This window comes from Trypanosoma brucei (assembly GCF_000002445.2).
Source record: "Trypanosoma brucei brucei TREU927 chromosome 11 chr11_scaffold01 genomic scaffold, whole genome shotgun sequence".
Lineage (NCBI taxonomy): Eukaryota > Euglenozoa > Kinetoplastea > Trypanosomatida > Trypanosomatidae > Trypanosoma > Trypanosoma brucei.
Genome location: NT_165288.1, coordinates 681,300 through 697,509, shown reverse-complemented (window position 1 = coordinate 697,509; position 16,210 = coordinate 681,300). Strand labels below are relative to the sequence as shown.

The following is a 16,210-nucleotide window of genomic DNA, read 5'->3' as shown; positions in this document are numbered from 1 at the left end:
ATGGAGCGCTCAGGACCCATCGTTGTTGAGTCGCAACTACTGAACGTTGTACAGCGTCACCTGCGCGTTATATTCGGTGGAGGGAACTTAACGCGTGGTGATGGTTGCATTTTGTTTACTGCGCAGCCGATCCCCATTGGTGGTGAAGAGGAAGCACGATTGACAGATGATCTTCAGCGGTTATGCCTGACAATCGTGCGGGATATGACAGGTGGTCGTACGAGCCTCCGACTTCCCTCAGAAAGTGAGGAAACAAACTTTACACTGGTGAAGAAGCAGGTGCTGCCCTTCGATAAATTTTTGAAGGAGGTAGGGGCTGTTGATGACTTTCCCGACAATATAGATGAGGTATCCGACCAACCGAACATTCACCTTGTGTTGGAAACGCTCTACAACGATGTTGTGTCGGACCTGCCTAGTGGGGCGGTGATGGTGGAAAAGTTCCCAAAGGTTATGTGCCCGACGGGTAAGCGGCTGGATCTGGTAATGAGGAAAGCATCCTGTGTGCAAGTGTACTCTAATCTCTCCACCCCGCTTCCCATGGAAAGGGCCAAATCCTCGCGCCCCGCGGGTGATGAGGAGGAAAATGAAGATGCCGATACGAACGGCGTTAGTGGAGGGGCAGCTGCTACCAAGAAGTCTTCCGGGGAGCCGCAACTAAAAGTATGGGTTAATATGCGTGTATTGGCCAGTGCTGTTGCTTCCTATTCGGCCACCCCAGTTGAACATGAATTACCAATTCAGTGGCGTCAAAAGTCTTTCGCTTTGGCAGAGGCACGGGAGGTTCTGGGACTTGTGTATGAGACGCTCCGCTCTTACTGGAAGCGCAACCCTCACAGTGAGCGCAATAAAATGGACGCGGCGGTGCTGCTCTCCATAGTTTCGGGGGATCTGCAGGAGTACGTTAAAGGCCAACTACTACTCGATGGAAGAGACTGGCGTGGCATATGGCGTATGAATATTGATCAACTGGAGAAATCCGTGGAGTTGATTGCGGAGTGGGGATCAATGAAGGAAGTCCTGCTGAGAGGAGAGTGGAAAGATGTGGATGTGGGATCTGAAAAGGGTGGAGTGCAGAGTGCTTTTGAACAACGCTTGCGGGACGTGTTGAGAATTCGGCAACTGCTGGCCAGTGCAGAGAATCTTTCACCAGGAAAGGCGCCAGAGAGCATTGCACCCGAAGTTGTGTTTGACGGAGAAAGCGTTACGGACCGGAGGGTGACATCCGATGACCGCTGGAAAACGTGCATCGGCAAATTTGAAAAAGAGTTCTCTTTCCTGGAGGACCATCTTCGTGGTCGCGTGAAGCAGCTCTTCGGCAGTAATCAGCGGGGTCAGGAAGATTTGATCCGTACGCTCAAGCAGCACAGAACTCTGCTTAACCGGGAGGGGATTAAAAACGGCGTCGAGGGTGATATGGCCAGTGTTGCTGAACACCTCATCAAGCAGCTGCAAAAGATCCAAGTGCGCTATGAGAATAACAAGCGGCGGTCTACGACAGACCTGCATACTGTAAAAATGGCCAAGTCCGCCCAGACGGAGTGCGCGCAGATACCAGAGATTGCTGGCATCCTCTTTGGAAAATCCACAAGCCTTGACCAGGTTGTGAAGGTCGCTGAGGGTATTATGGGTGAAATGCAAAAAGAGGAGAGCGAGGCATTAGCAGCTTGGAGGCAGAACATGGAAAACCATTGCAAGAAGTTAACAAGTTTACCAGATGCTGTTGTATTTAACGGATCCAACAAGCAGTGTATCACATGTACTGTGCATCCATCTATCAAACAGTGCTTACAGGAGATATACAGCATGCGTAGTTGGTGCGGTCGTCGCCACGAGGAGCTTTTGCGCATTAGTGAGGAGGGGGAGGGTGTAATTAAGGCCTGTGAAAAACTTATTAAAGCCACCACTCGCAGTATGCAGGTCGTGAGCAACTACAACACCGTGCAACGGCAAATCATTCACTGTACGCGGTCGATGCTTGAGTCAGCCTCGAATCATGCCTTGTCACAGTTGCTCTACAAGGGCTCCGACAAGCGGTTAGTAACTATTGCTAACTACAACGAAATTGACGGCCTCAACATGCGGTTCCAAAACGCAGTGGACGCACTGTGCGTGGAAAACCGCCGCATCCGCCGTTTTCATGTTGACTTCATGAATCAGGTGGCAGAGTTGCACAACCTCGAACTTGCCGGCCAAACGGATCAGTGGCGTACGGCTGTAGATGGTCTGCGGCGCTTATTCGAGGAGTTCCTGAATGCCCACAACATCGACAATTATGACAATTGGCGGCGTCATCTCGATGCTCAAATCTACAAAGCGCTAGAGCACCAATACCAGCGAGGTTTGGAAACAATGCATGAGAAGATGCAGGAATTTAAGGTGGAATTGGTGTTCAAACAGGGCCAGGTACAGTTCAAGCCCAGTTTTGAAGCGGTGCGTGAGGCGTACTACCAGCAGGTGCGCGAGTTGGTGGGTATTCCGCTCCGCTTCCGCGGCCTCCAACAGAAGAAGGAATCGGGGGGTCCTTACGAGTTGTACAAATTGATACCACTTTCAAACAAGGACCGTATCGTTACCGTCCACCTCAAGGCGGTGGAGCTCTTCGGAAAGCTTAACCGTGTGCGTAAAGCGTTCCGCACACATGTGCTGGTAGGAACTTGCGGCATAAATGGTGGCCCTGACATTGACGCACTTGTCGAAGCAACTTGCGCGAATCTCAAGAACTACTCGGATGGTTTTAATGTTGTGAAGGAGCAGTTAAATAAACTTCGTGACATCGATGATAATATGAAAATTGACGGATTCACTATTAGCACTATTCCCATAAAGGCGAGTGTTGAGGAGCAGCTACATCGCCTCGAGGAGGCATTGCTCAACGCCATGCGTAAGACGATGCAGCAGACGCTGTCAGCAATTGACACCTTTGTGTACAACGCCTCTAACGTCATCACACGGCAACCTGTTACTATGGAAGAGGTTGGACAGGCAAATAAGGCCTATCGAGAGTTCGTGGCAGCAATGCCATCATATGAAGAAAAGTTTAGTGAGGCGGAGGAATTGAATCGGGTGCTCCGGCAGCACACTGGAACGGTTATTGACATCGGTTCCACAAAGTCCCGTTGGGAACACTTGCGCGAGGCAATCGCGTCACACCACAAAGTTATTGACGCTTCTATGTCAAAAATGCGGGTCTCGCTGGACAGCATGATCCAAAAGCATATGAAAGATGGGCAACGCTTCTCTTCCAAGTGGGATAAAATGAAAGCGCAGCTTCTCGAGGCGTTTAAAGAGAGCAAACCTGCGTTGATCGATACTACCTTGACGCAGATGAAGGACAGCTACAACGAGTTGGATGAGCTGAAAACTCAATCAAAAGAGCTTGAAGCTAAATGCTTGCACTTTAAACTTCCACCACCAAACTTCCATGAACTGGAAACCACGCTTAATGACGTCTCGCAGACAGCCACTATGTGGACTCTCTATGATAACTTCAGAGAGAGCCTTGATACATTGCGCAAGGAGGATTGGCTGACCTTCCGGTCGCACACATACGTATTTGAGGACTTCATGAAGGAATGGAAAGCAAAGCTGACTGCAACTGCTAACGCATCCCATATGGGTAGTGATACGGATGTCATCGCACAATACCTTCATAACATGCTTGAGGGGTGGGCAATTTGTGTCCCCATGTTCCGTTTTGTTCGCGGTGAGGGTATGATGACGGAACACTGGAACGAAATGTTTCGTCTGCTTGAAATAGAGAAGGGGATGACGAGCACGGATCTTACGTTCGGTCATATCCTCGACCATCACAAACAGCTTGTAGCAGCAGAAACCGAGCTGAAACAACTTCATGCAAGGGTTCAGGGTGAAGTGCAAATACGTGAGGCACTGCAAGACCTCCGAGCGTGGGCTTTGGAGGCCAATTTTACTCTCATCGCCCCAGCAGACAGTGCAACACCGGCGAAGGTGAAGCTCATCTCTGAGTGGAAGGAGACTTTAGCACAAGTGAGTGACAACCAGTCACTGATTGGGTCACTTAAAGACAGTCCATTCTTTTCCCACTTTGCGGATGAGGCAAACGGGTGGGAGGTCAAACTTGCTAACTTGTATGAAGCTCTTATGCTGATGAATACGATACAACGGAAATGGACATACCTGGAACCCATCTTCGCTCGTGGTGCGTTACCACAGGAACAGGCTCGCTTTAAGCGTGTGGACAAAGAATTTGTGTCTATCATGCAAGATGTAGAGGCAGATCCACGCGTGATGACGATTGCATCGCAGGCGGACATTGTGGACCGCTTGAAGACTATTCTCGACCAAATTGAGCGTTGCCAGAAATCACTGATGGAGTTTCTCGAGTCCAAACGTGAGAGTTTCTCCCGTTTCTATTTTATTAGTGACGAGGATATGCTTGAAATATTGGGTCACAGCAAGAGCCCATCTGTTATTCAGGCCCACCTCAAGAAACTCTTTATGGGAATTAACTCCGTGATCTTCAGCGAGGATCATAAGTTTATCACGCATATGGTGTCCTCAGATCGAGAGCAAGTGGAATTGGCAAAACCCGTGTCTATCGAGGAGGATGACGTTGAGAAGTGGCTGGTTGCGTTGGACCAGTGCATGAAGGAAACGTTACAACGACTTTTGGCCTCTTGTGTGAAAGTGAAGAATATCATTGACCCTGAGCCAATAAACCGTTACCCCTCGCAAGTACTTCAAGTGACACTGCAGGTGCAGTTCAGTGCAGCTGTAGAAGAAGCAATCAGCAAAAACTCCTTATCAGCACTGGGAGGTGAGTTGAAGAACGTTTTGAACAAGTTGACAATGTTTCCTGCTGATACCGACCCTGTATCCAAGTTGAAGGTGAAAGCCCTTATCCTCGATGTTATTCATCACATTGAAGTCGTAGAAGCACTGGTGGCGAAAGGAGTGACTTCCACGGAGTCTTGGTGGTGGCAGAAGCAGTTGCGCTACTACATGAACGAAAACGAACTATGCTACGTAGCGATGATGGACACAAAGTTTGATTATACGTACGAATACCAAGGCAATGCGGCAAAACTTGTGCACACTCCGCTGACTGACAAGTGTTACTTGGTTCTTACCAAAGGTATGCAACTTGGTTATGGTGGTAATCCGTACGGACCTGCAGGTACAGGTAAAACGGAATCTGTGAAAGCGCTGGGTAGTGCAATGGGGCGGCAAGTGCTTGTTTTCAACTGCGATGAGGGTATTGACTTTAAGTCTATGGGGCGTATCTTCATGGGAATTGTCAAGTGCGGTGCCTGGGGCTGCTTCGATGAGTTCAATCGTCTCAAAATAGATCAGCTTTCAGCCATATCTCAAATGATTCAAGTAATCCAGGAGGCAATTAAAAATCGCGAGCCCTCCTGCACACTTCTAAACCGGCTTATTCAGGTGAACAAGAACGCTGGTATCTTCGTTACACTGAACCCCGCCGGTAAAGGTTACGGTGGACGTTCTAAGTTACCGGATAACTTGAGGCAACTGTTCCGTGAGGTTGCCATGACACAGCCCAACAACGAGCTTATCACGTCGACCATGTTGTTGTCAGAGGGTTTTACTCATGCGAAAAACCTAGCAAAGAAAATCGTGGAAATGTACCGCCTTTCTGGGCAGCTAATGTCAAAGCAGCAGCACTACGACTGGGGTCTGCGTTCACTGAAGGCTGTGCTTCACCTTGCAGGGTCTTTGGTGCAAAAGTGGAAGGCAGACAACGGAGGTAATGCAGCTAGTGAGAAACAGGAAGAAGAGCTGGTTTTGCAATCGCTTAGCATCAACATGCTTAGCAAACTCTCCGTCGATGACGCACGACTCTTCAGGGAATTAGCAGTGGATGTGTTCCCGCAGGTGAGTATTCGCGAGATTGCGTACGGGGAGCTCGAATCTGCCATTGAAGTGGCTGTGCGTGAGCTGGGTTTGCAGCTCGTCAAGTCCCAGGTTCACAAGGTCCTTCAGTTATACGAGGCGCTGGGTCAGCGTATGGGAGTTGTGCTTGTTGGTCCAAGCGGTAGTGGAAAGAGCACACTTCTTCGCATTCTCCGCAAAGCGATGCAAATACTAAAGATTGAAGTCCCGCTGCATGTAATGAACCCTAAGGCTATTCACCGACAGCAGCTTTTGGGTTATATGGACCCGGACACACGAGAGTGGTACGATGGTGTGCTGTCCGCCGCTGCGCGGGATGTTGTGAGACAACCGAAAGAATCTCGGCCGTGGATTCTATGTGATGGCGATATTGACCCTGAATGGGTTGAGTCGCTCAACTCTGTCCTTGACGACAACAAGTTGTTGACACTTCCCAATGGTGTGCGTATCCAGTTTGGTAAGAATGTGAACTTTATTTTTGAGACACACAGCCTCGCATATGCCTCTCCTGCCACTGTATCCCGTATGGGTGTCATCCTGTTCTCCGAAGATGATGTTAGTCTTGAGCCCGCTGTACGCTCGTTTCTCCACAAGCAACCAGAGGAGCGTCGGGAGCTCCTTGGGCCTCTTATTGAAAAATACCTTATTCCCGCTGTGCATCAAACACTGCGACTGGACGCCCTCGTGGTACCTACAACCGGTATGGGGATTCTTAACTGTTGTCTTGCACACATTTTGCATGTGGCCAATGAAGAAGACTTCGTGTTCTCGCTGCTTCGCGGGCTCTGTGGTATGCTCCACCCTGAAGGCGCCAAAACTATCACAACAGCAGTGTACGAAATGGGAAAAGTTAGCCCTGTGTCCAAGAAGCGACCATTGGATACTTACTACGATCACGAGAAAAAATGTCTAAAAGAGTTCGCCTCGAATCTCACAGTGGACAGTTCGTCCGGATCACTCCTGAAGGGTGAGTTAATTGTTCCCACTGTGGACGTGCAGCGACTTATGGCAACCCTTGAGCCTTTGGTGAGCGACACCAACTGCCGTCCAGTGTTCCTCGTCGGTCCGGAGGGAAGTGGAAAGAGCATTACTCTGCAACAGTGCTTTGCCCGCCACAGTGGTGTGAGGATCACCGTCCTTCATTGCAGCGCGCAAACTACTTCGCTTCACCTCATTCAAAAACTAGAGCAAATGTGCACCATATCCAGCACAAGCAGTGGGCATGTGTACCGTCCTAAGGAGGGTGAAAGACTAGTGATTATTCTAAAGAACGTAAATCTTCCCAAACCGGATAGGTATGGCACTGTGGAACTTCACGCCTTCATGATGCAGTTGATCATGTACCAAGGGTTTTACAACAACGACCTAGAGTGGATTGGCATCGAGAAGGTTCAACTGGTGGCTAGTATGAACCCCACAGTGTCAGCTGGTCGTTACGCTGTTACACCTCGTCTTCTCGCCGTTGTGGGAATCGTTTTCATGTCCTACCCTTCAAAGGCGGGCCTCAACCAGATATATACGGAATACTTCAAATCACTCATTAGCAGTGTACCCGATCTGGGTTGTGACCTCGCAAACTGCCCTACATTATCGGGGTTTGTGATTAACGTGTTTGAGAAGATTTGCCGTAAGCGCGAAGGGGAGGAGTATGCCCACTGTCTCTTCTGCCCGCGCAGTATCACCAATTGGGTCACCAATGTACTCATGTATGAGATTGACTCACAAACCACAACGCTTCCCGCTGTTTTGGGACACGAAGCGACGTGCATCTTCGCTGACTGTCTCCCTCGCGCTGAAGACATCAAGAAGGCCCGGAAAACCATAAGTGAGTCCCTCGCCACGATAGGGTACTCCTCCACTTCCTCCTCATCTGCTGATGACGCAAATTCCATCCTGTTTGTCTCGTGGCTCAGTGAGGCAGACGAACGCGGTCAGAAACGTCTGAAGGGTGTATCGTACGAAGCTGCTGCTGCTGAGGTTGAGCAGGGAATAGTGAAGTACAGCCGTGAACACAAAACTCTGAATATCCACGTAATTCCTGAAGTTGTTGGGTGGCTCGCGCGTGTGGACCGTGTGCTGACCCGGCCGTTCGGTCATCTTATTTTGGTGGGCCGCCCCGGTGTGGGGCGACGTAACGCCGTCTGCCTCGCTGCATTTCTCCTAAAAATGAACGTGGTGACACTCAATATGATGCAGAAGTACGCACTGAAAAACTTTCGCCAAGACTTGAGGCAGTTTATACAGCGAGCAACGACACAGAACGAGCGGTTGGTTCTTATGCTCGAAGATCACAACATCGTCGACGAAACCTTCTTGGAGATGATCAACAGTCTTGTGAGCAGCGGTGAGGTGCCTGGTCTCTTTACACAGGAGGAGGTGGAAACAATGTGTGCCTCATTGCGTGAGGATGCCGCCAATGATGGATACATGGGATCTATTGCATCCTTCTACCTTCAGCGCCTTCGCCGAAACCTCCGCATCGCACTAGTGATGGACAACTGCCACCCTCTCTTTTTGGTTAGGCTACAGTCTAACCCAGGGCTCATAAGCAACTGCGATTTGCTGTGGATGGGCGCGTGGAGCAACGACGCCACTCGCAATATATGCAAGAAACGACTTGCTGCTGTAATTGATAACATTGGTGCCGATTCTGCGAATAAAGGTTTTCATTTACACCGTGAGCTCTTCTCTGTGCACGAGTCCTTCGGCGAAGAGGCGACGCCCGAACGCTTCCGAGTACTGATGGAAAATTATGAATCAATTCTTCAAAAGAAAGGTGAGAGCGGTGAGGCTAGTTTGAAGCGACTTGATGCGGGCCTTGCGAAGCTGCACGAGGCAGAGGAAAGCGTGGCGAAGATCCAGTCGGACGTTAAGCGCAAGAAAAAGAAGGTGGAGGAAAAACAAAAGGAAGCCGATAAAGCCCTGACGGAGATTCAACAGAAGATGGAGGAGTCAAAAGAGCAGCGTGACACGGCAGAGGAGTTGCAAGCGCGACTGAGCACTGAACAAGAGGAAATTGCGGTGAAGAGGGAGAAGGTAACGAAGGAGTTGAGCGGCATCACACCAATGCTTGAATCCGCGCGTGAGGCTGTTAGCTCCATTCGAAGTGAGCAACTGAACGAAATTCGGTCACTCAAGGCGCCACCAGAGCCAGTGAAAGACGTGCTGGAGGCTGTCCTTGCGCTACTTGGTGTGAATGATGTGTCATGGCAATCTATGCGCAAGTTTCTTGGTGAGCGTGGTGTCAAGGAGAGAATTCTTGATTTCGACGCAAAGAATATCTCAACTCCCATCCGAGAGAACGTCGCGCGGCTCATGAATCAAAAAGCCGGTTCTTTCAAGCAGGAAACTATCCGTCGTGCTTCTGTCGCCGCCGCACCGATGGCAGCGTGGGTGAAGGCTATGATCGATTACTCCACCATCCTCGAAAGCATTGGTCCGCTCAACAAGCAACTTGAGGATTTGGAGACAAACAGCGCAAAGGGTCAGGAACAACTCAAACAACTCAAGAGCAAGCTGAAAAAAATCGATGAAGCCGTTGCGAAGTTACGGAAGGAGTTCTCTGAGAAGTGCAAAGACGCGGAGCGAATCAAGGACACACTTGAGAAGGCGCAGAAGGAGCTTACCAAAGCGAAGGATTTGCTTGAGAAACTCAGTGGGGAGAAAACACGGTGGTCACAGGATGCTCAGAAGATTCAATCAAGCAACCAGCTGCTTCCAAAGCGCGCCCTCGTTGCAGCGGCTTTTATCACATACATCGCACGTGAAACTGAAGATGTTCGCCAACGCTACTTGAAGCAGTGGTCAAGCCGGCTCAATCTACCCGACGTTGTCAAGCTTACGGGATATATGCGCACGGACGGTGAACTTCTGCAGTGGAAAAGTGAAGGGCTTCCAAGTGACGACCTCAGTCAGGAGAATGCAATTGCAATGCTCGATTCTGTGCAGACACCCCTGGTTATCGATCCTTCCAATCAGGCTATTGAGTGGGTAAAAATGAACCTAAAGACCAACAACATTGTGTCGGAAGTAACCTCCATGCACGATGAGCGGTTCTCCCACACCCTTGAACTCGCGGTGCGTTTCGGTAAGACGCTGCTCGTCATGGATGTTGACGGTGTAGAACCCATCCTGTATCCAATACTTCGTCGCGATATCTTCACAGCAGGGGCTAAGCAGGTGGTACAGGTTGGGAACAAGCAAGTAGATTGGCAGGACAAGTTCCGCATTATGCTCTTCACCAGACGAACAGATATTGATCTTCCACCAGGCGCCGCTGCGTTGGTATTGGTGGTGAACTTCTCCGTAACGAAGTTTGGTCTGGAAAATCAGCTTTTGGGTGTAACTATTCAGCACGAGAGACCTGAGTTGGAGCAGGAACGTGCTGCATTGCTTCAAAAAGAGGAAAGCCTTAAGCTGGAGCTCAATAAACTGGAGGAACGACTGTTAAGTGACCTCGCCAACTCTTCTGGTGATCTGCTGGAGAACACTGCTCTCATACAAGCTTTGAATGATGTGAAAGTGCAAGCTTCGAGTATCACCGAGGCACTGGAGAAGTCTCATAAACTAGAAGCGGAGCTTAATGAAAAGCGAGAGGTTTATCGTCCCTTCGCCAGCAACGGGTCGACGATTTTCTTCCTCGTCAAGGACTTGGAGAACTTGAATCGTATGTATCACTTTGGTCTCAATGACTTCGTACGGCTTTTCGTTGAGTGTTTGAGTGGCTACAAGGGGGAGACAGACATAGAGGCGAAAATGGCGGGACTTGCCACTAATTTCATACAAAAGTGCTTTGTCCACGTGAGCCGCGGCCTTCTAGAGCGCGATCGGCTTGTCTTTGGTATGCATCTCATTCACGGTTTCTTCCCACAAAAATTCCCCTCATCGCTATGGAACCTGCTTGTTGGTGCCTCCGCCGGAAGTGCCAATACTGAGGGTAATGCCGCCTCAGATGGTAGTGTGCAGCTTCCAATCTGGGCTCCACCCATGTCACGCGCTAAATTTACAGCCCTTCTTGCGGATGCAACAGCTTCGGAACACGTGAAGAAGTGGGATTTGAACGATGAGAAGCGATGGGGAAGTTGGATCCTGGAGAACACGCCCGAGGAGAGTTTGACCAAGAACTCGGGACTGAGTTTCATGGAGCAACTGCTCATCGTGGACACCTTCCGGCCGGATCGACTTGCGGATCTCGCGCACCATGTTATTATGCACTCATTACAGCTTGATTCCTTGACTCCTTTAACATCGTTGGAAGAGATGCTCACTGGCGCCAGTGCTACCACTCCAATAATTCTGATTACTTCAGGTGGAGCAGATCCAAGTCAAGAGGTGCAGGAAGTAGCGTACCGTCGCATGGAGCGACAGCGCTTCACCCAAATTGCGTTAGGTGGTGGGCAGACGGACGATGCAATGTTGCACCTCCGCCGCTGCGCAGCACAGGGCGACTGGCTGTTCTTGAAGAATTTGCACCTTGTGCTGGACTGGGCTTACGTGTTAGAAAAAGAGCTGAGTGCTATGCCCCCACCTAACCAAGACTTCCGTCTTATTATAACCACTGAACCCCACGACCTCTTCCCAACGGTGCTGCTGCGGATGTCCTTAAAGATGACAATTGAGGCACCCCCTGGCGTGAAGCAGAATCTTATGCGGTCTTACATCATGTGGGACGAAGGTTATCTGCGGTTGAAGACAAAAACGCTTTCGCAGATGCTGTTTGGTTTAGCCTGGTTCCACGCGTTGCTGCAGGAGAGGAGAAACTATGTTCCACAGGGATGGATAAAGTTCTACGAGTTTTCACTTGCAGACATGAAAGCGGCATCAGACGTTTTCTGTATGCTAAGTCACAACAACATGGACTGGGTCACGCTCCGAGGTATGTTGCAGAACTGTATCTATGGTGGAAGGTTGGAGAATGTACGTGATGAACAGGTGCTGCTGAAGCTTATTTCCAAGATCTTTAATGAGGAACTTCTCGTTTCGTGTACCAAAGCCCTGCACGAGAAACTGCACGTGCCAACCACCAGTGAACATAGTGAGGTTGTACAGTTCATCCGCGATAACGTCTCCGATGTAGACACGCCAGCCCTTTTGTGCCTGCCAGACAACGCAGACCGCGCGGTGAAGGAGCAGCACACAGACCGCCTAAGGGAAGAATTGCGCTCATTTGTCCACAGTGCAGGTGTCAGTGCATCTGCAAAGGATGTGTGGCGCTCCCTGCTCGTGCCAGTACTTGAAGTGTGGAAAAACAGCGGTTTAAAGGGTGGAAGCACTCAGGCACTGAGCGCAGGGCAAGGAAACTACGACCCTATGAAGGTATTCTTTATTAGTGAGGCAGGGCTGCTCAGGGAGATCGTGGAATCCGTTGCCGCCAAGTTTGCTGACCTGCAGTGTGTGGCAGATGGTTTGTTAATGCCTTCGGCAGCACTACGAGAGGAAGCGGCAGAGCTTATTAGTGGCCGCGCCCCCTCTAATTGGCTAGACCAAATGGACGGGCCGAAGGAAATTGGATTATGGTTACAACTTTTGAACCGGAGGCTGACGGTCATGACAACCAATGCGCAGCGGGCATTCTCCCCCAGTGGTGGTGTATTTGACTTGGTGGACTTCCTAAGGCCCCAAACATTTCTCATCGCACTGCGGCAGTACACAGCTCGTACTACCAAAGCACCCCTTGTTGATATGTCGCTCGTCGCCGTTCCAAAAGGTGGTAAGGGCAGTGCCTCACCAGCCTCTGGCACCCCATGCATTACGATAAAGGGTGAGTCCATACAAGTTCAGGGTTCGCTGATTGACGCTCAAGCCACCGTTTCACCCGTTTCGTCAAGCTCGCCGTCCTCCATGCCTATGCCCACTGAAGTGCAGGTGTGGTGGATGTATGGCAGCGATAAGAGTGGCGGTGCACATATTCCTCTCTACACCAACGCCACGCGGAGCACCAAAATTCTCGATATCTCCGTCCCTGGCGGTGAGGAAAAGGATGAACAACTCTTACTTGGAGGAGTGGCCGCCTTCCTCATGTCTGTTTAGTGGAATGAGTGGGGTAGCAGCAGCGGAAAGCTGGCGGTGAGTAACACTGGGATCACCACATTATTTGCGGTAGAAGAAGTGCGTGGGTACTGAAAGTACGAGCGACAGAAAATAATGTAAAGATGGGAAACTAAAAAGAAAAACGGTAACAGCTAGTAAGTTGAGTGAAAGGAAGGTACATATAACAGTAGCATCTGTTTTATCCAACTCCAGAATAGAGAAATCAAAGAATCGAAGAAATATATGTACATACTTCATTGAAAGAAGTATATATCAATCCTACTGATAAGAAAGGTAGAAACAAGTTGAAATGAAGCCATGGCATGGCACCCATTCGAACAAATGTTTCTGGTGTGTCACCTTATAAAGTATTTTCGATTGCACTTACATCTTCCTGCGCCTCATTCGTTGTTGTCGTTGCTTTTTAAATTTTGTGCACTTCCCCTCTATGTGCATGAGCACATCGGGTTGGTAATCGGTGCCTTGGTGGCAGTGCCATCCTTTTCGATGTAGGTGATGAAACAATTGTTATTGCTGCCACTTTTTTATCACGGCCGGAGAGTCACCGTTGCGGGACGCCGTACGGTAGCCTGCTCCAAGTGGTTGTAGTCGGCACCCATTCGTATATCCTGTGACGGGGGGTGCGTATTCTCCCTCGCACTTTTTGATGCATAAAGGGGACCGCAGGCTCATCTTCTCCTTTGCGTTTGCGCCAGTAACAATGAGTCCCAACATTTGAGGTTACACGCCAAACCCGACCTTTTCCCTTGTTTCCCTATCTGTTATGTTTCTCTCCCAGGTGCACCGAAACCATTGAGCAAGCTGCGGAACGGTGGTTTTCGGTGGAAGTTTGAAGCTAAAGAAAGGCGGCTGGCAATCGGTTACTATCCTTAGAGGTGCCAACTGAGGGTCGGTTTCATAAGCCGGCTACCAGGGCAATAACGCGAACAATAACCAGTTTTACAAATGATGAAAGACTTTGAAGCATTCTCGAGAGTCCTAGCGGACTGGTTCGTCGTTCACAGCGTGCCTCAGCACTTGCAGCGGTCGTTATTTGAAAAGTTGGTCAATGACGTCTTTGACGCTGGAACCTCTTTCTCGCTGGCGGTTGTAGCGCGTGAGGACGAGGATGAAGTCGACGCGGAGGACCAGTCCTCGGAAACTGCTGGTAACTATGTTCTTGTGGCGAGTAAGAATCTAAAGGCTAATGACGATATTTGGCTTATTGATCACTGCTGTACCTTCCGCCTGCGAGATTTTCGCGCTCATCTGGAAGCAAATGAGGCCCTCCGCACGCGGTTGGGTCGTGTTTTGGCCGTGAACCTTTCGGGCGCCGATAACAGACATGGAGCGCAACTGATATTTGACCACATGTGGAACAAGGTGGGTTCGTATCGCCTTCCGACATCGGCGGACGGAGATGATTCCCAGTACGAAAGCTACTGGTTTATCCATGACGAAGTGGGCAGCGCCATAACAACAGTAGTGAATGAGAAAGCGAATATGAAGTTGGAACCGATACCCATTTGTTTCCCGGAAAAGGGCGGTGTGTTCTCAGCGATGTGGTGCGTAGAGGACATGGAAGAGGAAGAAGTTGCCACGAGGCGGGCGGCATCAACGCTCGAAGCGACAAGCGGGAAGGAAATACTGTCGCTTATATACAACACACGACACGAGGAAGAAACAGAAGAAGATCCCTACCGCTCCGCCCAACTTCTTTGCGTAGAAGCGTGGCGACGTCTGGTGAAACGTTTGGAAAGCGTTCCTGGAAGACGTGCCCAACGGGAACAGAGTGCGCTAGCGCCGGTGGAGAGGTGTCCGAGTGGCCCGCTCCGTGTTTTCACGGACAGTCAACAGCTTTCACAAAATCTCACTGATGCGAATCACTTTGTGGTGGTCGATCTGCCGCAGGAAGCGCACATCGTATGGGTTGTTCACCATTCTATCGAGGGTTTAAACGACTATGGGCACGCACAATATATTTCGCAGTTCCCTGAGGAGTCTGAGTTCACAAGTAAACAGGGGCTGTTACGACTAATTCAGGAGACCTATGGTTACGTCGACTGGTATCAAACAAGTTACGATTCGACGACACAGCTAAAGGAACTAATTGGTGACTTCATCGTGCGCAAGGCCGCATTAGACAAGAAGATTGATACAGACCCATTGGTTACCTATGAGGATATCGGCAAGTTGCGCAGCAACGACGGGACAAATTTATGGATTAGCAAACCCACCAATTTGGCACGAAGCATCGACATGACGCTTTCGTCCAACCTCACTGAACTGCTGAGAGCCGTGGAAACAGGACCTAAGGTAATCTGTAAGTATATCGCCAACACAGCGACGCTGCGCAAGCGGAAATTTGACCTTCGTTTCATCGTGGCAGTAAATTCCTTTACGTCGGAGCATTCCTCCTCCATGGAGGCGTACGTCTATAACACTTTCTGGACTCGATTTGCGCTAAAGGAATATTCACTCGACGATTTTGACTGCTACGAAAAGCACTGGACGGTTATGAATTACACCAACCCCGAGGCATTGCTTCAGTTGCATGACCATGACTTTGTGAAAGAGTTTAACGAGGAATATGCCTCGAGTGGTTACGGTGAAGCAGCATGGGAAAAAATTGCATATCCGAAGATTCTGAAAATGCTTCGTGAAGCATTTGGCATGGTGGTAACGAGGGGTGGGGATCACAGTCGATGCCGTGCGATGTATGGTGTGGATGTTATGCTACGGACGGAGCGCTGTGTTGAAACGGGCGCTTTGACACTTGAGCCTTCGTTACTCGAAATCACCTTCAGTCCGGACTGCCGTCGCGCCTGCAAATATCATCCAACGTTCTTCAATGATATTTTCCACACACTTTTCCTTAGGGATCCAACGAACATGACACCACTGTGAGCTATTTCATTGGAAACATTTTTCTTCCATCATCATTTATGTTGCATGTGGATTTCCATCAGAACTTTGTCACAGAGTGGTGTTGCTTAACATCAGTTTTGTGTGAACCCAGATATATATGCGTATGTATGTGAATGTGTGTGTTCCCTTATGCCTATGCTTCTACCCTTTTTTTTTCTTTTCCTTTCAGTAATATCTCAGCTTTCAGGATTACAATCAATAAACATTGTCGAGAAGCAAGACACGGTAAGCAAGACAGAGAAGAAAAGGAGCAATTATGCCCTGCTGCAGCAACATCCCCGAAACAGTTGATAAGGATCTCGACGACAAGGGAGCGTATATCCGAGGTCTGGGGAAGGTGATAGAAAAATTTGAGGTG

At 49.7% G+C, this 16,210-nt stretch overlaps 2 protein-coding genes across 2 annotated transcripts; both read left to right on the top strand.

The window, feature by feature from the left end:
• Tb11.02.0030 (dynein heavy chain, putative) lies at positions 1-12,924 on the top strand (the record flags this gene model as incomplete). The annotated part of the gene is made up of 1 exon (XM_823233.1): positions 1-12,924. One exon carries the CDS (start codon positions 1-3, stop codon positions 12,922-12,924), a length of 12,924 nt encoding a protein of 4,307 aa, XP_828326.1.
• A 966-nt stretch (positions 12,925-13,890) lies between these two features.
• Tb11.02.0020 (hypothetical protein, conserved) lies at positions 13,891-15,831 on the top strand (the record flags this gene model as incomplete). Its single annotated transcript, XM_823232.1, has 1 exon — positions 13,891-15,831. One exon carries the CDS (start codon positions 13,891-13,893, stop codon positions 15,829-15,831), a length of 1,941 nt encoding a protein of 646 aa, XP_828325.1.
• Between the last annotated feature and the right edge of the window lie 379 nt (positions 15,832-16,210).